Source organism: Alosa sapidissima, chromosome 5 (assembly GCF_018492685.1).
Source record: "Alosa sapidissima isolate fAloSap1 chromosome 5, fAloSap1.pri, whole genome shotgun sequence".
In the NCBI taxonomy this organism is placed as follows: domain Eukaryota; kingdom Metazoa; phylum Chordata; class Actinopteri; order Clupeiformes; family Clupeidae; genus Alosa; species Alosa sapidissima.
Window position 1 is genome coordinate 26,623,064 of NC_055961.1, and position 23,714 is coordinate 26,646,777.

At 40.8% G+C, this 23,714-nt stretch overlaps 1 protein-coding gene across 1 annotated transcript in view; it reads right to left on the minus strand.

Moving 5' to 3' along the window:
- opcml (opioid binding protein/cell adhesion molecule-like) overlaps positions 1-20,649 on the minus strand; it is a 112,932-nt gene extending 92,283 nt beyond the window's left edge. Inside the window, exon 1 of the mRNA XM_042091232.1 lies at positions 20,524-20,649. Coding sequence (XP_041947166.1) covers positions 20,524-20,584 — 61 coding nt within the window. The 5' untranslated portion in view covers positions 20,585-20,649. The remainder of the gene's footprint in view (positions 1-20,523) is intronic.
- Between the last annotated feature and the right edge of the window lie 3,065 nt (positions 20,650-23,714).

The window sequence follows — 23,714 nt, forward strand, 5'->3', positions numbered from 1 at the left end:
AAACTGATCCTGCTTCGGTCGGCGGGTACGATACACTGAACTTGCAAGCGGGAAATTCTTCCTACAGGCAGTAGGGGCGGGCGAGAGAGTCTTCTTTCTCCCTGTAATGAGTCATTTAACCATATACCGACTTACGAAGATGAGTAATTAACACGAAAACGTTGCCTGGTGTCCCTTTAAAATAAAACACGCTAATGCAAAATTATGGTCTTTATGCCACACATTTGTTTACTGTACAACAGTGTGCAGAGGTGTGCTTTCCTGTTTTGTGTAATGACAATTCTTTGACAGTTACTTATCATGTACATGACAACAATTCAGTGCAACAAGTTGTCTTACATTCTTCACACAAGCCAATGGCTCTTACACGATGGCCCGTTCCACAGGAGACAAAAGAGCGTCATTTACATAATGAGACGTCAGCCTCACAATGGATGCTACATGAACCACCTTTCTTGGGCAATTATGCCAGATGCTATATCTGGACTGGTCACACACAGTGTATTTGCTGTCTTCGTTTTTACACTGTGTCGTTGCACTCCGCATGTCAATTGAACTTCATTACAGCCGAAGCTTTTGTTCACTATTTTGTATACTATTTTTAAATCATTACATGTGCTTTATTTATCATGCAGTAGATTAGATGTTGCTACACTACTGCTGTCCAAGATGGCCATTTCCTCAATCCAAACATGAGCTTTTTCAAAAGTAAGAGCCAGATAATGATTATCTGCCCTTGTATGTTTCATAATGTGATTAAATCGGTTTAATTTGTTTTTTTTTAGCATGCAACAGATTATATGTTTTTATGCCGCTGTTGCTGGTACATACAGTATATGTCTGCAAAGACCTTTTCCTTGGTTCAATCTGACAAGGACTTGTTCTTTTCTTTGGACTGTCCATGTCCCTTCAGAACCCCTTGTTCCACAGTGTCTTCACAGTCAAACATCAACCGTGCACAATGTTTTTTTTTTTCATTTTGATGCCTTTTGGTGCCAAATGGTGGGGGGAAACCCCACACTGCTGAAACAACACATAGCAGCTAAGCACTGTGGCTGCTGCCTGCGTGTGTGTCTGGGCTGTAAGCCTCTTTCAGGTTGGCACATCTGCACAGCGGCAGCGGGCCTCATCAGGAACACGAGCGCGGCCCGTGTGCGATAAGTCATGCTCCGCGGCGATTATGTCACAAACACTGTTTCTCTCTTTCTCGCCTCGGCGCAGGGCTAAAGTGCCACCACCGCTGTCTCCACGCTCGCTCCGCCAGTGGAGGAACCACAAGCATTTTTCAGCGCCTTAATTGGTTGACTGCAGAAAGGGAGGAAGCTGACAGCTGAGACGGCCTTTCTGCACGACGCCGTCGCTATGTCTAAATATACTAAAATTCAATGAGGGGCGCTGGCAGCGGAGCAGGGGGGATTCCGCCCCTAAGACTTCTAATCCACAGAGTTAGTTTGATTTAACTCACGTCTTGTGTTCGAGGAAAGTCAATGTCTGACTAATGTTATGTTTAAGATCCTCTCCGGCACTAGGCACTCCATTTAGACATGCTTTAAAGCACATTTTTTGTTTTTTCTTTGTTTTCAACTTGTGTTGGAGGATAACAAACACCCTACAATTGCACAATCTAAACTCATAGTTGCAACATCACTCAGAATTACGAGATATAAATTCACAGTTGCAAGATGCAATTGTGAAATAATAAGCCGCAACTGGGACATGAAAACATGATTTGGCATTGCTTCTCTCCTTCCAGTTTCATTCCATGAGGTGAAGAGGCCTCCATACTTCAGACACTCCACACTCAGAAGAGCGTCATAAACTTAAAGTGAATCTAAGCCCATTTTAGCCTCACCAGGGTAACTTTATGAGTGATCTTAAATGTCCCTGCTGTAGATTTTACATGGCACAACTTCACTACTACTTCCTACTGTGTTTTATGAATCTGGCCCTATTTTATGTCCTTGGTGCTTATGCTTAAGCATGTAGGCCTCTCCAGGGTCAGAAAGTATAGTGGATTGCCTGGAGACTACAGAGGTCAGTTGTGCTTTGAGTATGCGCTCCAGATTTACATTCAAAGACAGCAGGCACATAATTCATGAGGATTTTACATGTCTCACGCTGAGTGTCAGCTCAGTGCCCCAAATGCCCCTCCCAAAAGACTTTCTCTTTGAGATATCTTGGCTGTCGTCCATAACATGTATTGTTCTTTCAAGAACAGATATAAGAAGGGAAATATAGCATTTGCCTTGCTTTCCCCTTTGAAACTAGATTATTGTCTCATGTGAATGAATAATTAGATGGGCACTTGAGGAGCACAGACCTCCCCCACCACCAAATGTCCAATCTATAATATGAAAATACAAGAAAGTAAAAAAATAATTGGTATAACAGATTCAAATCCACCTCAAAATGTATGAGTTCTTCTCTGGCCTATGCCACATCCCTCAACACAATGCCATGAAAATCAAGGCCAGATGAGCTTTTTCTGTTATCATGCTGACAAGCAGAGAAAAAAACAAACAGCTTTGTAAAGTTGAGGTAGTTTATGATATGCATTATGCTCTTTTTTCCTCACAGAGTTTTTCCTCCTCCAGTAATTCCTGTCCTTCCCATTTTCATTTTGCCCTGATCCTAAACATGCATTATTAATCTTTAGCCAGAATAAACTTGCATTTACCACATGAAAAATGCAAAAGAAAGTTTTTGGAAAACCTTTCCAGTATAAAAGACAAAAATAGGTCACATCCTGCTCATCAAATCCATCTTCATACTGTTAAGGGATGTGGCTGCACAGAAAATGCACTCCGACAATGAAGTTCTTTTTTTTTTTTGTTTGTTTTTTTGAGGGAGTGTGAAAACAAACAGCAAACTGTAAGCACAGTCAAATGTCTGGCAGGAGTTCTCCCAATTAGTCAAAGACAGAGTGCTATGCAGCGCGGCACGTCTCTGTCTCCGCGCCGTCTCCGCACCGTCTCTGGGGCGCTGATGTGCTTGGATGGCCCTCCAACTCCGCAAGGGGGAAGAGAAGGCATGTATGCATTGTTTCTCCCCACTCACTAAATTTACCACTGCTTCTGACAACACCCCGCCACACACTCACCCTCAAACCGAGACATGCACACACAGTCACACTCACAAACTTACACTCTCACTCCTTCATGCTAGGTCGTCATTTCTCGTTAAATTAGCTTGCAGCTGGATCTGCCACAGGCAACGTTCTAATTGCCCTACGGGGGGTGATTGACATCTGAATTGCAGGTGCCAGGGCTGGTGAATATTAATCAGGGCTAGGTGAGAGTGTGTAGGTGTCTCGCGTCACCTGCTCACTTTCATTACACCAAAGCCCCATTCCAGAACCCTACCTTTTTGATCTCCCTGGGGATTATGAGCCGCCTGTCATGTTCCATGATTTCTCAGGCGAACGCTGTTCGTCTGGTTTCCAGTCATTTGAAGGACTGTAAGCTCTGAAAGCATGACATGAACCCATGACGGCTCCCATCAGTCCCCCATTTGCCAGTATTTGGAATGTTTTATACCATTTGTTCTTTCTTTGCTGAGATGTGCCGTTCCTTCGTTCAGAATGCCATTAACTGTTGGCATTGTCTCCATCTGGAGAAGACAGCTGAGGTGAGACATCTCAGAGGTGGCTTTGAGAACTCCCAACATGAGGCGGGCCTAGTAGTATTCAGAGAATATTTGTGGGTTCCATTTCTGGCTGCCACCACTATGCCCTTGAGCAAGGCACTTATAACCCTTTGTTGTTCCCCGGGAGACTGGCCCTGTAATAATTGACGTCTATAAGTCACTTTGGATAAAAGCATCAGCCAAATGAATTTAATATTATAACATGAATTGCTTTTGACTGACAGACCGTACAAAATCAATAAACACCACAAATACTGAGCAAAACTAACAGTAGAGCATATTTATTGCTTTTTTCCCCCGTTTTTTTATCACTTATTTTGTTTCAAGAAGAGACATCTGTTGTCGTTATCCTCAAAAGTGTATTACCATATCACTTCCGCAGACAGCACCCCATGAGGAAAGTAACCTATGTTGGATTATGGAGCCATAACACTTAACATTGCATTTGTTTATTTAAAAACGCCATTGTTCAAAGCATCTTACGGTATAGGCCTCAGAGGCCAGGGAATTAAACCAATGACCAACTGAACTACAGGAACACACTTTACAGGACCATTAAGATGTTACATGGAAGCTTTGTATCACATAAAGCTACATGTAAGATCCGTTTTATGAAAATAGAAAAGGCATTTTCCTCATTTAGCTTGAATCGCTTCATGTTTTCACATGATTGCCTAATTATGGGAAACAGAGTTTTGGTTGGAACATCTGGCAAAAGCCATCAGAGAGGTAATTGAATACAGTATGTGCAAAGTGATGCCTTATTAAAACCTTGACCCAACCAAGACATCACCAGCCTTCTCTGTCTATATTTTCATGTGATAGACAGTGACACAGATGGCAAGCTAGGTGCCAATATTCCGAACCAGATGGCAACATTTAGAACATTTCCCATACTGTTTCACTTTCAAAAAAGTGAAATGCTTCAACTTACTTCCTTATTGCAAAGATTAGTTTGATATCAGATATATAGGAAATATGTTTGTAATGTTATAATCACAGATCATCAAAAATACGTTTTTTTATCTGTATAGTTGTAGTATATCAGCTGTATAGTCATAAAATATCAATAAAGTGGCTCACTTACAGGTGTCCAAACGCACACTGAAGCCAACAACTTCAAAGCAGAGTCAACATGTTCTATTTTGGTGGCATAGTTATTGAGCTCACCGAGCTATGAGATTGTATGTGACTGGATATATGAAGAAGAATTTGAGAACCGGGAATGGGAAACTGAGATGTTCCACTGACTGAGTTCTCCCAAATAACTTAATGTTGGTAGATGAGATTATTTACCAGTTACTCATCAGTAAACAAACACTGTGTGTGTCTTCATTTGCTGTGCTCCCTCATGTACAGGGAGGCGTATCACACCTGCACAGCAGGAGCTGAGAGTATGTTTACATCTGTTGGAGTGACTAAATAAACATGTCATTCGGTGGGGAATATAACGCTCTCATACAATAATACAAAAAAATGCCAGTAGGAAGCATGCAGGGCTTTTTTTTTTTTTTCTTTCAGTGCAGCAGTGTCAGTGTGGTTTAGACCTGATTCTAAAAAGTATAGTTTTAAAAGGATTAATGAACGATGAAGTGTCTGCTGGTAGGGCAAGATCCTAACAGCATCAAGGTCATGAAAGCACACATAGAAAAAAACACAACCTACCTGTGCTGAGTTAATGTGAATAAAAGATTCTGCTACATGGGCAAATGCAAATGTTTACCTTTACTCCTACATGCTGTGGCCGCACCGTTTGCTAATCAAATCAATAAACTAACATGTGATTGGTCATGCATGGCCATTTTGCTTCTTTATACAGAGCCAAATACAATGTCATGCTTGCTAATGATGTCTCAATGCACCAATGACTTTGATTTTAATCAAGTGAAGTTATGCCCTGAGAAATTCATTTCATTAAATGGTGACCTACCAGCCAGTCTCTGCCACTGACTTACAACAGTGCCCTCTTACCACTCAAAAAATACCTGTTTTTATATCGACATGTACTGTAGGTGTTTTATGTGCTGAGCGGAGGGAAAAAAGGAGTTCAATGGTTTCTCATTGTTTATTTCTAATTCAGACACGCTGTGGAGTCTGCAGTAGTTTCTTTATCTCTCTCTCTCTCTCTCGCTCTCTTTCTTGTCAACAGAGAGGCCTTGGCAAGCACTCCAGCCGCTTGCCACAGTCAGAGGGCTATTAGTCAGCTGGTTGCCATGTGCCATTTCAACACACACTGGCCATTTAAACACACTAGCAGAAAATTAAGCCAGCCATTACTCAGGCCTTAAATTACATAAAGTCAATTTCTTGTGTAATACCGCCCAATACATTAGCAAAACTATCGACACTGATCCTCTGCAGAGCTCTTTTTTTAGACAGATGGGATGGAGGGGATGGGGTGGGAATTAGAATTCAATTATGCAATCTCTGTCAAGGCTCTGTGTCTCGTCTTGTGCTGGGGCCTTGTCCCAGGGTGACCTTAGTGCCACCACGACTCCCAACCCCCAGCCAATTTCTAATACGTCCGGGGCGACTTCAATTTCCACTGTCTAATCCCGACAACCTCTGGGTGGTCTTTGCCTGCCCCAGTTAGGGCTACCGTTCTCTTCCTTTCCGGCTCTTCGCCTCCTTGACTGTGGTTTTCTAGTGTGGGTTTAGTAATCCTCATTCTCGCTGTGTCACTCGAATACATTCCAATTACCCCCCTCCCCAAACTCCATTCGCTCCAGGTTGATCTTGTTTCTGCTGAAGACATAAACAATTAGCCGCGAGTCAAATGACCTGTAATTCCGAACGGGACATTTGCCCGCTATCCCTCGGGGGAATAAACAGCCCTTAAGAAATAAATAGCCTCATTCACGATTATACACTTGCCTGCCTGCTCCAACCAAGAACTATTCATAGATTTACCCCAGTGAAAGAAAATGTTAATCTGCATGCTGTATCTCTTTGAAGTTGTAGTGTGGGTACTTGAAGTAGATTATTTATGGCCGCGCCACTGGTTCTTAAATCCATTTAAGTGTCCATAAATGGCTTTTTTTTAAAAGGCAGGTTCTGTGTGCACTTGCACTCTCCTATGCTGTGCTCAGAGCACTGGGGCACTACAAAGTTGCTGCATTGTTTCCTTTCGGTTGAGTCTGTTAGGCTTAGCAAGGCAAAACTGACTTCTTTTTTTTTTTTTGTCAGCGCACACAAACACAGTTCACAATGCAGCGGGACAGTGCTCTGAACTTAGATACCATATAGGGTGTATGGAAATGTGCTCGCATTTTCATTTCAAAAGGACATGGCAAATGCTTCAGCACGTCGTCTCTGAAAATAGGTCATTGTCAGACAATTAAATGAGAGTCGACAGTACGTCTTTGCCCCCCAGTGGAAACTATCAAAATTGCAGTGTTGTGTTTGCCATGAAACCATCAGTGAAACTAAACAAGGCCACATGTTGTATTCCTCATGCTTATACTCAGTTGACATGACGTGTGATTGTGACAAACACTACAACCTTTACATCTCAGACTAATGTCACACTTTGTGTAACTAGAGCAGAGAGGGACCAGGCCAATGTTAATCTATTAGGCTACATAATTGATTAATCAGTGACTCAATGCCAAATGTTGTAGTTCGTGCATGTACAGTAATGTACTGTGTTAGATAAGACTGAAAGTAACTGGATGTAAAGCTCATTTGATAATGTATATAAAAACATGATGGTAAAACTTAACCTGACCTTAGACAGTATTAGAAACAGTTTTATAAATGTTTATAAAGTATTCATAATGCATCATCGAAACATAATTTATTATGAGTGCAGTCATAACTATGTAAAATGAATGTGTTCATATGAATACTGGTTTATGTTTCCAACATGATTAATTGAATGTCATGGTACTTGTGAATTTCATAGATGACTTATGTTTATTAATATTTTACAGTTGACCTGATATTAGTTTGGAAACACTTTGCATACATCACCACCTGTGGTCTCAGACCATGAAAGCCCCTTCAGTGCCATAGGAAATGTGGAGGCTGGAGGAGCTGAAATGGTCTTTTTGTCCAGGGCCGGGCTGTTTGACGCCACAGTCCTGGTGTCTGGAGATAAAACTGTTTCTGTTGTCGCAGCGGAGGTAATAAGCCACGGATAATTAAGAAAGGCAGGGCTTTAACTTGCTTATTTCCATGACCTTGTGTAAAGGAAGATACCCATGAACCACATGGCCGTACACAGAAGCATGACACCTGAAGTGAACACTTTGCAATCCTGTCTGTTTACACTGTCAGTTATAGAGGACATTCCACACCCTGATAATGCTTCTACAGGAAAGTAAATGGACTTTGCTAGTAGGGGTGACAGGGTGAGGTGACCTTATCAAACTCTGATAAATGGGGTAACAGGAATCAAAACAGCAACGTGAACTGGAAACCTCACAATGTACAGTATATACCATATACATATAAGTCTGAATGTGTTGTATAGCAGTAGAGTGGGTGCCTAAAGGTAGTCAAACCGACAGTTTGTAAATTGGATTTCTTTTAATATAAAGGATGTATGTCGTGGTGGTGCGAAATGAAGGCGTACGGTAACGTCTCCATTCTGGTCAACGCTGACAACCTATTGTTCATGCTTTCCTCAGTGCCTGTGGGCAAATAGAAGTGCTGGCGATAGCTCTGATTTATTTACCCCGCCCATGAATCATTTCTTTTTCTGTTTCTGGTAATGTGATCTGGTGATTGTGATCTTTGGGAGCAAATCATAACAAAAAACACTTAAGCTAACTGTCAGGCAGGCTGCCTGTCTTGCCTCCTCAGGGCCAGAGACATAAAAACTGCACTTGCTGGAATGGAAACACTAAAGGCTGTCCAATATCTAAACAGGTTCCATGGTGACGTACAGTAGAGGTTTATCTCTGCAAGTGGTAGTTATGAATAAAGAATCACATTACATTTGAATGTCCGCTATGTAGAAATAGCTCATCTAATTAGGAGATTAGTGTCACATATCCTAATGAAAAACACCCCTCAATTCAAAATGTCAACACAGAGAAAATAAGCTGTAATGAGCTTTTAATGGTAATGATTTAATAATAAGGTCTAATGGTATGGCCGTTACTAGAACGACTTACCCAGCTATGGGGAGGTGGAAGAACAAGAGCTGAGAGCAGGGGTTATTCAGATGTAGGGGGGGTTTTCTTAATGAAATTTCACTCAATCTCAATGGGTTCTGTTTACCAAAATAATCATTCAATTTTTAAGATAACTTTGTGAACGAAAAATGAGTCTTCAGTGTTTGGTTCACATTAAACTGTCGTCTACTGTAACTGACTTTGTTCTCAGAACACTTGACTTGCAGACTCTTGCAGAGGAAAGCCAATTAGACAGTTCAAATGAAAGAACAGATAGCTGACAAGTAGGCAGTACTAATTGCAAAATTAAGCTAAAATGGTTTGGAGACAACTCAAAACATTACACATACTTCATGGTTGTGATATTCGATTATCTATAATTAGATTAACCAATTAATTTTTTTTAACATTTACAGTTTCTTAGCTACCATGACAGGTAGCAATGCATATGCTTTGATACAAAGAAAACTGATGCAATGCTTTTGCTCACATTCAAACACAAGCTCTCTCTCTCACACACACACACACCACACACACACACACACACACACACACACACACACAGGAAGGAGATAAGGCTCACACAAATACAAAACATACATACAGTACACAAAAATCCTGTTTGGAGTTTAACAGTTGTGATGCTGAAGAGCAAGACCATCCTTTTTGTAAACACATTGATGCAGTTTCAGCTGGTTAAACAGCACAGATCCAAGGGCTTCCTTGGCCATTACAACTAATTACATAATAATCTCATTACTTCATCTCTAATTTGTTTTAGGTAAATTAACATGATGATACGCTGCTGCAATTATCTGGGTATCATATCAAAGACTACAATAATTACCATGCTAAATGAAGGAATAGGAAAAAATACACCACACTATTCCGCATCTTCCAGTCTACAAAAACAAGTTAATTACCTGTGTCCAATAATAAGTATGGAGAGCCTGACTTCACATGTCAATCCCAAAAGTGGAGAGAGAAAGCTCCCGATCATGAACTGCTAAAGGTGATTTCTGTCAAATAAATATCAAACCAACATTATGCTCTATCTCTCTTACGGCAAGCACAGTCTATATCCTCCAATTACTCTCAGTGGGAAACACAACTTCCTTAAGATTTTTGGAAAATCTAAATAAATGCAAACTCTTCCTGGATTAATCTTTGATGATTAAAATGACCACACAGACTTCCTTACCTCTGATGGTATTTGTTAGTGTTTAATAGCCACCAAGTTGTATAGTTATAGATGCAGATCTGTGCACAAATAGCCATTACATGCTTTCAAAACCTCACTGCAAATTAAGTCTTTGTGTTCCAAAGTGATGTATTAAGAAGGACCACATCTTTCAACCTAGCTAGAGGCTTCCCACCATAAGATTGATAATGTGTGCAGAGGGGCCAAAGCACACCTTGTGTCTTCACATCCATCCACCAGTCGCCCTAACAGACTAACCTATGAGCAGGACCGCCACCAGCACTGTTCTTGGTTGTGCAGAGCTAGGCATCATTGTCAAGCATGACAAAAAGCTTGAGTAAATGAATGCTGTCTAATTCTCCTAACCATACCAAAAAAACACCTTGTAAATATGGGATATAAATCTCCTAATTCTTTGTTTAAACCTCTTCAGCACAAAGATCTACAGAGTGAAAAGCCCAGAGCGCAATACAGATGTGAGGAGAACAACAACAAGGGGGAAAAAACGCTCTAAGACTGGAGGGCTGAAGCATGAAGCTTATCAAATCAAGAGAGATGAGGTACAGCTGGGTTGATTAATGCACCTGCTACCAATCAACCAAGTCGCACCAAACACACCCTTCCGTTCTTTTTCCATCAAGTTACAAATGCCAGTGAGGGAGACTTTCTTTGGAATTTTTTTTACTCTTTTACTTGCAAGAAACTGTTTTTGTAACCATGCTTCTTGGCTATTGCTTCTAGTGTTTCTGAAGGCTTAACAAACAGGACACTGTTTCCATGTGGCACTGTACCTTATACAAGCTCATGCATCACTTTTACACCATCCCTTCAGAATACATCATTCCTACAGTGTCCCATCGATGAAGCATTTTGTGGCAAAATCCTGAATAAATTCAACTTTTAAAAAGACTTCAAACTCCTGCCAAGTAGCATTTAACATTTAAATATATGTGGTCTTGCTAATGTCCCAAATAGCATCCTGTCAAACCCAATTTTTAAGTGCACTAATACAATTTACTCAAGGCATATTATGCATTCTGAACACCCAAGTGGTCAACCAACTTCAAAACGGTCTACTTCACATAATGTTATTAACATCAAAAGATGAATGAAGATCACACACACACACACACACACGCAGGCACACACGCACACAAACACACACACACACACACACATACCTCTGATCTCCCCCAAAAGCTTCAGAAAGCTCCCTAAAAGTGAATGTGTGAGATAATGCATGTCAGAGTCAGACTTGAGCCTAACATGAGGCCTATTAGAATGATCTCTGCTGTGCTGTTTATCTCAAGGATGTAATTGGGTCTTCGGAGTGAGTGGTGCCGAGTGAATTCAAGCGCTACAGCCACTTAATCATAGTGATGGCATTGAATTCCAATACACCGACCCCACACACCTATAGTGTGTGTGTGTGTGTGTGTGTGTGTGTGTGTGTGTGTGTGTGTGTGTGTGTGTGTGTGTGTGTGTGTGAGAGAGAGAGAGAGAGAGAGAGAGAGAGTGTGTGTATGTCTTTCTATGTTTGTGTGTGTATGTGAAAGAGAGACAGAGAGATTGTGTGTGTGTGTTGAAATCTATCACCCACAGGCACATTTACAATAAAAGAACAAAAAATAGTCTTTTTGTTTTTTGAAGTCATTGTTGGTCGCATCACTCCATTAGCAGAGGGATTTTGATGTGTCCCACACCCTTTAAGTGGTGCCAGCAACCAGGCTGAAGCTGTAACCAAAACATTGAAAACACATGCTCTTACACACAAACACACATCTCTCTGCCAGGTGATCATGGACAAACAACAGTTCAGGTGGCAGCATGCTCTGGACTAGACCTAATCCCGATCGGGGTGGATCAGGGCCAAGATCCGAGGCAGACCAGAGCCAGACCTAAATCAGAGTTACCTTCCACTCGAGACTTACTGACACCCCATTACACAAATCCAGAGAATAATAGTGCTACGCTTGCACAGTGGAGGCCTACCTCTGGCTCAAGCCTCCCTACATGACCAAGGCTGAGGCTGAGCGCACGCTGTGAGTAATGTGTTTGTCTCTGGGCTACCGCCAGCCTTGTGTGCAGCTATCAGATGGGCCACAGCCACTGCGGCACTGCTAATTCCACTTCCTCTCTGTTAGTGGGCCTCTAAATCATGACTTGAAGGTGAACCTTTTTAAAACTGAACGCACCTTGTTCAACGCTGTTGAAGTACATGGAGGCGTGTCCCTTAGTAGCACTTTAAGCTGGTCTTGTAGTGACAGTAAAAGGGGCAGTGGATGGAATCAGAGCTGGCATTAGGCCATTGCTCCTTATAGGGGATATTGTGGCCACTTCCAGTGTGGGAGAACTCGATGAACAAAAGGGCAACTGATGTGAATTCAAAAATGATGATTTTTCCATCTGCCAGCTGGTAGTTTGCAAGTCACTCACTCAATCCAGCTGTCGTCTGCCATCTCAACTGTAATGCTTTTTCTGTTTTGTTGTATGACATCTTCAATAAACAAATACAACCACATGGTTTTGTTTTCACTGAGTGCAGCCCATAGACTGTGCTTCATGTCAAGAGGTAATGACGACCTCAGTGGTCAGTGGTCTAAGGGGTTAGGCTGGCAATAGGAAGGTTGCTTCTTCACTCACTGGGGTGTTGATTATGCTAACATCTGTTGATGTCGACGAAGGTCTTGTTTAGCTCAAAATGCGTGAAACATGTGAGTTCAAAATCCCCCGTTACATCTACTACACCTTTGTTTTACATTAGGTTACATCTTCTCAGATGAAGCAGTGTGATATTAGCTTGGACAATTTATGTAAACAAATGAGCTCCACGGCAACAATACAACTAGGAGCTTATAAATGATTAAATGCTTGTTCCATGTAAACGCAGACCAAATGCCAATCGGATTATTTAGCGGTCATGTAAACAGGACGGTTGAAATCTGACTGGTCTTCACAATGGGAGAAACGTCACAGTGCCCTTTAGGATGTGCATTTAATAGTGATGATGTGCCTCTAGAGCAAGACAAATCAATAATATGTCTTTAGAAGAGCCCTTGATGCAGTGCCCTGTAAGGTGCTCTATGTGCACCCTTCCGATGGAAAAGGGTGCCATCATGACATGCCCTTTATGCTGCCTCTACATGACATTATGTCCAAGGAAATGCAGTGCTGTACAGTGTAATATAGGTCAGAATGCTTAAGGAAGGACCCCTCCAGTGTATACTGTATGTGATGTGGTGTCATCTAGGTGCCTTTACAATGTCCTCACAGGTGCCATTCTGGGGCGCGTTTCCTAAAACCATAGTTGCTAACTAACTAATTTCCCATTACAAGTTAGCAACTGTGGTTTTGGGAAACGCACCCCTGATTGACAAAAAAAGAAATCCTGACTCAAATGAAATTATGAGGCGTCTGGCATGTTGTTCTAGTAAGTGCCCTATTTTATTATTTTGCCTCTGCCCTCCTAACAGCCGGACGCCACTGTTGTCACTTGATGTGGATCACTGTACTCTTGGACAAGGCACTTCATCTACATTGTTTCAGTCCACCCAGCTGCAAATAGCCACCAGCTTATGGGTTAACCTGGGATGGAGTGATGCCTCATCCGTTCAGCAGAAATTGGACATAATCACCGGCCCTATTAGCCCTCACAGGAAAGAATACACTCTCTAATAGCCTACAGTACATGTTTCATTAAACAAAACAAAATCTTTTCTTTTTCATTTACAGTTCTAGTGGACATGCCTTAACATGTTGTGGGCAGTAATCCAATGCTATGTTGAGTAGAGCTGTGCTTAGCGTTTCGTTTTTCTCTGCATGGTGATGTATTCAGCTGACCACTGCCATTGTAGCCCGAGGGACCACTCAGCAGTCTGCATGACTTTCAGGACCAAGATAGTAGGCTGAAGCTTTGATAGGAACACAACATGACATTGATGCAGAGAGCCACAGCTACTGGTCCAAGCCCTCAGTTCTACTTGCCAAATGAGTTAAATATGAGGATCAGAGCTTTGAAAGCAATAAAAAAGACCACTTTGCACTAAAATTCATTTGTGAACTCAAGCGGTTTTGTGTGTGCTGAACAAAAAGCTGCCTGATTCTCCCTTCCCACTGTTCTCCATTTCCCAGAAGACACAGATCTGACTGACACAAATAGTCAAAAAGCATGAGCGGTGGATTTTGTCACATTTGACAAGCATGACAGCTTTTCTCTTGTGGAATAAGGCCAACTGAAGGATTATACAGCTCAAAGAGAGTCAAGGTTAAATAGAGAAAGCCTGGTCGAGGACAGTTCACCCTTCATTCTGTTACATCGTTCTCACTTTTTACAGGGCTTGGGGTAAGGCCTAGCCTATTATTCAACACATTCTCTACCTGAAGACACTTAATGAAATTAGTTGTCTTCCCTTTATTCTGTTTCATGTTTCCATTTAGTGTATTTTACAAGCATATAACATTTCAAATTGCTTTTGTAATAGTATATTAAAGCTCAAAGGATACCAGAACACATGTTAGCTATTAATACATAATTAATATGTGTATATTAGTGCTCAACAAGGTCTGTATTAAGCACCATTGTGCATTTATTACCGTAGGTCATTACTGAAACATTTCTTATTCTTAATCAATACTGTAGGTCATTTATTCTTGGCAAATCCTTAACAGTCTGCATCTAAGCGCTCCATCTTGACTTAAGGTTATTGATATATAGAACGGATCAAAATGGATCATCACTGTCTGAATATGTGATGAATAGTGACAGAATAATAACATATTAAGAATGTATTAGAAGGCTATACTTTTTCTATTTCATCCATGCTACTTGCTTATTTAGGATTTACCAAGAATAATTCACCTATTAGGTAAGAATAAGAAATTCTTGAATAAAGACCTAATAAATATATGTGCCTATGCTGAAGTTACCTGTGTTATTTACCCTGCATAATAGCATGTGAGAGACCACAAGTGTAAGGCACACAATGTAAACAAACCATACACTGCTGTACATCTCATTACTAATAGGTAAAATAAACAAACCATACACTGCTGTACATCTCATTACTAATAGGTAAAATAAACAAACCATATACTGCTGTACATCTCATTACTAATAGGTAAAATAAACAAACCATATACTGCTGTACATCTCATTACTAATAGGTAAAATAAACAAACCATATACCGCTGTACATCTTATTACTAATAGGTAAAATAAACAAACCATACACTGCTGTACATCTCATTACTAATAGGTAATATAAACAAACCATATACTGCAGTGCATCTCATTACTAATGGATGCCAGAGGTCAGAGTGCATGATTAGTAATGTCTTGGCAAAATGTTACTTAAGGATGCTGTAAGCGATTCTGGGTGAAGTCACATTTGTTGCTATTTGTACCGAACACCAAACCAAACACCAGAGAGAGCTCACCCCTCCCCTCCCCAAACTCTCCTTCCCTTCACCCAAACTCTCATATCCCCTTGACTTTTTTACAGTGTACTCACAGAATGGACTGTTAGTGTATCATGAGGAGATATTAGCTGAATGTGACAAATCACTTACAGTACTGAGAACCTTTATTGACCGTTTCAAGAGAGTTCCATTATCAGCATCATAGTTGTTCCCACAAGGCTTCTGTTTTAACATTCCATATGTTATCTTAATGAAGCGGAAGTAGATTGGGAACAAAATAGAACGTTCAAGCAAGAAGAAGCAACAAGAATGTTGGGTAACACTTTATTTTAATGTGTCGCTGTTACAGTGTACCTACCTAATTAGGTACAGTGGTGCAACCTGTGTAACAACATGTACTATCAGGTACTATCATTGTACTTGCATTATGTATTTGTGGGTACCTACATATAGTTGTTACATTGTAATACTGAGTGCTTTTACAAAACTTTGCCAATTTGTCTAAATTTTCATCAGAGGCAAAGAGCTGACCTGAGACCTGCTGGATGGGGTAAATCTGGTCATGATAGATATACAAACCATTCTTAGCTCCAACCTGTGCTGCTACAACCTTGTTACTCTTTGATACAGTGGAATAAACCTATTAAGTGTACCAGTTAATTACTTACATGTACATATGACATGTATGTTGTGTTGTGTCTTCGATGTCTTGGAACAGGTCTACTAATTCACTACATAGTCTAATATCAACTGTGTTGGTTATTGCTCTTTGATACAGTGTCACAAAGCCATTAAAATGAAGTGTACCAGTTAAGTACTTACAATTACATATTACATGTATGTTGTGTCATTGGTGTCTTGGAACATGTCTGCCATTACCCTACATACTGTAGTACATGCATCAACTGTGTTGGTACACATTTATTACTATTTTGATACAGTGGAATAAACCAGTATAAAAGTGTACCAGCTAAGTACTTACATTACCAGTTATATACATCCTGGCAGTGATGTCATGCATCCTGTAATTGATGTGTTGAAACATGTCTGCTGTTACACCACACAGTACATGTGAATTAGTAGACCTGTTCCAAGACATCGAAGACATAACATACATCTCATATGTACATGTAAGTAATTAACTGGTACACTTAATAGGTTTATTCCACTGTATCAAAGAGTAACAAAGTTGTAGCAGCACAGCTGTTACATGTACACTGAAGACAATGAGGCCTTGACTGGAGCTAAGAATGATTTGTATATCAAATCTATCATGACCAGATTTACCCCATCCAGCAGGTCTCAGGTCAGCTCTTTGCCTCTGATGAAAATTTAGACAAATTGGCAAAGTTTTGTAAAAGCACTCAGTATTACAATGTAACAACTATATGTAGGTACCCACAAATACATAATGCAAGTACAATGATAGTACCTGATAGTACATGTTGTTACACAGGTTGTACCACTGTACCTAATTAGGTAGGTACACTGTAACAGCGACACATTAAAATAAAGTGTTACCGAATGTTGTTAAGAGGGTCTATAAATGGTTAGGGATAGAGTTATACATCCTTAATACAACACAACACAATGCAATCTCCATTTATTGGACTGAGGCTTCCTACACTCACTGCGAGCTCCAGTATGAGGAAACCCTGCAGATTACCGCAGATTCGTAGTTGGCTCTCCGTACTCACTGTCCTGAAAAAGAGCCTGCATGGCAAAGCCGTGAGGCACGCACGGACGAGCACACATTTAGCATTATATAACCACAGCCGGCCAAGGACTGCGCCTGGTGAGCTGAGCTGTGCTGTGCTGTGCTGCGCTGTGGCCCTTTGTCGTGTTAGTCATCCTCACCCCGAGTCATCAGTCTCTGGTGGTTTATCAAGGCAGAGGTATTTTTAGGCCTCCCTCTAAAAACAGACTCTTCATTAAATTGCTGAAATAATTCATTGTAAGCAGTAGCAAAACACAAAGGTCATCCGGCAAAGGTAGATGTGCGGTTACTTGTAATTACAGTTAAAGGGCTAATTGGTGTTGCGTCATGCTACCAAATCATATAATGGCAGCATTTATGATGAGGATGATGATGATGGTAATTATGATGATAAAAAACTTGCTAAGAGGCCTCTAACATGGATATGTAGAATACCAACCAAACACTACCAACTTGTTATTGATCTAATGTTTCAGCATCACTGCACTTTCTCAGTCCACAAATCCCTGAACAGATCTTGTAGTTGAGCATCAACGATCAGGGATTGTGAAAAAAGTACCCAAATGACAGCAGTCGCAGCCATTAGATAAAAAAATCACATCCCCAACTATAGGGGACATTTTTGGGCACTGGATGCACACGGTGAAACCACTGGCTTTGGGGGTTAACATGTAGCATCCCAGTGTGGTTCACCCTGATACTGGCACATAAGCCTTCATGTCACCATCAGATTCAATATGTCAAGCGCTGGTGCCACCATCTGTTCCGGGTTCAGTTTCAGAGGCCTGGGAAACCCTAAGGACTGTACTGGGCAACTATGTGAAGGTCACCATATGGACCATCACAGCATTGCATTGGAGTTATAGCTCACAGAATGAACAATGGGAAATCATTCATTTGAATGGCTATAACTCAGAGTCTCTCTGAGAGCGCTTCATCCAACATTTCATGTCTGCTTAGTTGAGAAAAGTCACTGATGGTGTAGATGTGCAGTATATATACATCCTTCAGTGCTTAATATTGTTCATTAAATCATATGCCCACAGAACAACTGTCCAGATTTGCAATGTGTCTTTTTCCAGTGAGATTGAATCACATATCGAGTTGACAGGGTAGTAACTGTAGTGCTCAATTGTGTTTGGGAATAAATAATTGGCAGTGGTTGCACTGGTATATCTTGTGTTGTGTATTTCAGATTTTCAATTAAATCTAAAAAAAGAACATAGAAAAGCCATGAAGCATAGTGGTACAACACCAGAGGTTTTTTGTTTTGGTGCTCAGAAGATTATCAACCTCTGATTGTCAGGCTGCCCACATCGCATCACACAAACACACACACACACACACACACACACACACACAAACACTTCAAAAGCTCTCACATGTGCATTTCACACCTTGCTGAAGCGCTTGATGGTGTCTCACAGAAAAAAGCACCAGGAGATACATCAACTCCTCCAGATGGGACCACGGGAGCAGCTTATCTGTGACCACACCTGGGCCAGAACTGGCCTGGCCCACAATGCCAGGTGGGAGACATCATCTCACTTGTTTCAATCTGTAAGCGCATCATTTTCCTGAACCTCTGTAAGGACCAACACAGCAGTCATGGCTGCGGGATGCCCAAGTGGTTTAACAGCCTCCCTTACTGCTTTAAGACCCAGACTTGCTTTATTTCCAAGGCTCAACAGAAATTATCATTGGTATCATGTAGTTGTACACTGCAAAGCATATTAATGGTAATGGGCATCATTATCTCCGTGGTTTAACAACTGTTTTGACTACTGACGACCAAATACATGATTTATCATGACAGTCCATTGAAGACCAATAAAGGAATGACAATGGTGTTCCATTGTATAGGCTCTGAGTCAACAGTCTGATGACACAATGGCCATTGGTATTTTGGTAATTTTGTCATGATGACTTTTAAAACACCATCTAACTGTGGCTTGGTCTTCTCTAGCTTTAGAAGTGCATGAAGACCTTTTTGCAGTCAAAGCTGCAAAAGCAGAGACTGAGAAGCAATCAATTCCATGGCGACATTTCAGGTAAATTTATGCTCTGGTAGCGATTCACCACCTTTACGGGACTCCTGGAAGCAGTTTTATTGACTTATCACAATTTATCCCATCATATTAATGGATCAAGTACAGATTGGTTTCTAGTTAATCTGCATTATTCAGTTTGCATGGCGCTGATTAGATGTTTGACCTCCATCTCCATAATGCATAAATATAACTATAATAGAATAAGAATAAATGTCTCATTGTTTGTCCTTGCATCCCTTGCACACACACACACACTTAATTGTCTCTCACTATATTTATTAATCAACTTCCTGCTACATGAATGCTACCAGAAGTAGTTTGTAAACCATAGACCTGACTGTATTCTCCCCTGATACCCATTTGTCTTAATGACTGTATGGACTATATTACACTCTAAAATTCACCATGATGACATTTATTGACCTTGTGATGATAAGGGAGGGAAGTCCTTCCTTACTATGCGTGTGGCATACGAATGAAGGGTACTTGATGGGGATTGAAGAAATTACACTGATCTCGTTGTGTTGTGTGTCTTGGTGTGTGTGCGTGTGTTTTCTTGTCTTTTTTTCTGACAAGGGAGGTCATTTTTACACCCAATCAGAGGATGCAGCTGGTCCTCGACTGTCAGTTTTCATTTAGTGTTTTGTGTCTCCTGGGTGTGTTGTCAGAGATTCCTCACAGAGCAGTGCTATGATTGGTCGAAAGCAAAACTTTTTTTTTTAGGTCAGTCTGCAGCACACTGATGTCATCGCCAAAAAAGGAATATTTTGCATTTGGCAATGTCATGGGCAGTGTGGGTCCTTCTGGGGTCATTGTGTAATTGCATGCTGTCTTACTCAGTGATGCCGCAGAATGTTACAATGGCATGTTGTGTAATTGTTCAGACTTTCTGTTCAACTTCAGAAAATGGATCTTTGTTTAAAATGAATGAATAAAGTTTAATTTGCAATAGAGGGTGAACTTATGTAGTGATTTTAAATGCTTCAATTAATCTCTGAATGATGATAAATTGTGAAGACTTGCTAGACAGACATGTCTATATGAATTTGCAGCTCAACTGAGTTTTACACATGGTTTCACATCAGCCTGATGACATCTAAAACCATACTATTAAACAGCTACAGTACTTCACATAATCAACTTGTTATGGTTTGGTATAGAATGTGCAATACAAAGGTCATGTTATGACAAGCATTAATTCCTGATTCATCACAAATAGATAACTTTTCCATAAGAAGAAAACACTAACATACTGTACAGTGTGATGTGGACTTCTTATAATTTAGAGGCCTGTTTATATTTATGGAAACCTCCCTCCTCCCACACACAACTAATTAGCCTGCACATGTAAAGAAGTGGGCAAAACATTACCTGGAAAGATGAACATTGCAATCACCCACGTCAGGAGGAGGAGGCAGACAGTCCTGTACATTCTTCTATATGTTCTGTAGGCTTTTTCTGTTTATTCTGATGATGTTTCTTCCTCCACTTGCTGAAGGATATTTTTTTTTAAGCAATATATCATACAGTATATGCACTGTTAGTTTTTTCTATCACGGTGATGTGATTTAACTGTCAAGACAGATCCCTACAGAGCACTCCCACTTTTGGATAAAAAAATATACATCCAGTATGTGTTGTACTGTAGCATCAGCCAGGAGTTTTCACTGATTCCTCCTCCCATACTCGCTGTAAGGGCTCTCTTGTTATGTGGAGACACGCTCTGCCCTCCGATCCCTCCCATTGGCTCGGCGCGTTGGCTGTCACTGGCAAACAAACAGTGGTCTGTTTGGTGCCCTGACATGCCTTTTACTCCACGCCTCCCTCAAAAGTGGCTGGCGACACCAGCATCAACAGCATCATTTTTTTTTGGGGGGGGGGAAGGGGGGTGCTGTTTGTTTTAATTTCAAAGGATCCTCTTCAAGACTTTTGTTGCCATGTCATTGTACCCAACAGAAAAAAAGTGTGTTACAAACTGTGTCCAAGCAGATAAAGAATTTGTATTTTGTATTTTTTTTATATAAACAGAATTTTTGATACTGACCTCTAGAACACAGTCTCTAAGGCTGTGCATTTAAGGCAAACATGAAAGAGCATCTCATGTTTACTCCAGAGCACTCTTTCACATGTGAGCTCTGTATCCTGGGTCCTTGAAATGACCTGTGGTGATTCAAGTGTGCGTAATCTCATTGGTCATACGACCTAAACCCAGAGTAGCCTCAGGGCTGGACCCAGGGAAGACTTTGGGATGCAAATTCATCTTGGCACCCTCCTCTGGGATGCCTGTCTGTGTCCATCCTACCACAATGAGTTACTGTTAAAGTTGGAAGGGGAGGTGCTGTGGGACCAAACCACAAAAAGGCTCAAGTTCTCATTCCAGTACTTAAATATAGCTTTAGCATTCATTAATCACATTAGATGCATCTGTAGTCATTTATAGAATGGCTGGGGTGGGGGTAGATCATCACGATGATGACAAAGCATGACAAGGCTTTTTAAATCCAAACAGTTATTCAATAACAGTCTCTGCTTTGTCATGTAAGTGCTTTGTAATGATCTCAGAGAATGTACAGTTCCTGTCTTAATCATATTTTAACTGAGGCTTAAGAGTAAATGGGTACTGATTCAGCAAAAAGTGACAGTATTCATCAGATCATGAACTAGCAATTGACCTGACCACACTTATTTTCAGAAAAATATTGTTATTATAATTCTTTAACTTTTATAGGGCTTCTCAATATAATAATCAATACACAGACAATCTATGAGCACAAACAGTACAAGTAAATGATGCAATTGTAGAACTGAGCTGATTTTTTTAAATACTAGCCTGGATGCCAGCCCAAGTACACTTAGCCGCGCTTACAACATTTGAGGTCGGGAAGTTCGGTCTGGATTTGTTCCGTTGTGAATCAACTATGCCCGAACCAGAGCTTTTCGGACCAATTAAATTGGGCTTTGTATGATGATTGACAGACAACAGTGCCTCGTCTATTACGTCATCTGAGCACACTTCGTTTGATTTTGTTTGCAACAAAAACGCTGTGGCTAGAAGCTCGACAGATGGCTTCTAAGACCCCTCTGAAAATGGAGGTTTTTATCACTGAAAACGATTATTTCTGAAAACTCCAGCCAAAGTGGATATGTGGGAAAACTCCGGTTTCACTTTCATCAAGGAAGCACAGTGTTTTTTGCATTGTGACATGTTGTTCCCTTATTTGCTTGACGTCTCTGATTGGCCATCTGTTTGCTCGAGGGGTTTCCGACACCCTTCCCCAGCTGTTTTAAGCATCAGTGTGAACGGAATTATTTTTAAAAACCAAGGAGGGGAAATATCCGTTTTTTCCAAATAGCCTAGCCTACCCTGCTACATATTTCGTGGTCTTAGATTTCGCTATCAGGTGTATCGGCTGTGTTTACAATTTTGACAGCGCAATAACTTTTAGAACTTTTAAAAAAAGACCAGAAAATTATGTTGTGGAGAAGAAGGGTGGTTCGGGTGTTCTTCCTACATCTCACGGACGGTAAACTATTTTGTTGCTTTAATTGGTTAGGTCTATTCAATTGAGTGCAGAGGCAGTTTCCCCACTCTATCGGTTGAAACACGCCCCATAATCCCGTCCCAATAGAGCAGTATCAGACTCAAATTCTGACTACAACTTGAGTATGACAACGTCAGGCTACAGGAATACCAAACCACTGATGAATCATTCGTGAAACTTTCAGTCAATATTATTGTATATTTCACCTTGAGGGTTGTACTCTTTTCCACCTAAGTTTACAGGGCAGATCCCATACCTATAGGCATAGAGAATTTGTTTGCATTTACTGCCACTTAAAATATAGGAAGATGTAAGGAAAAAATGGACAGGTTTCAGGCAAATTGTCTTAGGCACCATTGTGCATTGTAAACTACCTCTAAAAATCCAATCAGTTCTAAAGTCAGTACTCCTCTCTCAAGTTTATGTCTCAGGCAACACAGTGTGTTTCCAAAGCATCCTACAGTACCGTAAGCAGAAGAGATTTTTGAAGGAACGTGATTTTCTACCGCCAAATAAGATGTATCTTATACCCTTCAGCATTTGGATGACTGCTCCTGCTACACTAGACCAACAGATAAGGAAAGAGATGTGGCTAAATCTGCTCCGCTACAGCAAACCTGCTAGCATCTTGCGCTTCTATTCTTTTATGCAGAACAATATACCTGAAAGTGAAGCTGAGATAAAAGGTAAGGACTACAGTTAAAATGTCTGGAAGAAAAAGAATGTGAATGAGATCTTAACAAAAGGTATTTGGTGTGACCCTTTCAAACAGACCTATGAAGACAGCCTGTCTCCTAGGAGGGAACATTTGAGATTATTTCTGCAGAATGGTTTTGTTTTCCCTGGGGGTATTTAGGGGGTAAGATGGGGAGGGGGAGGGAAGGAGTGTTATAAATAGATTTGCTGCATCAGCTATGGCTGTAGGCATGCTACAGTGACATTGATGATGATATCCCTGAGAGCTTTATACGCAGAGGCATTTTAGGATGACATTTACAAAGCTAAAGATTTACATACAGT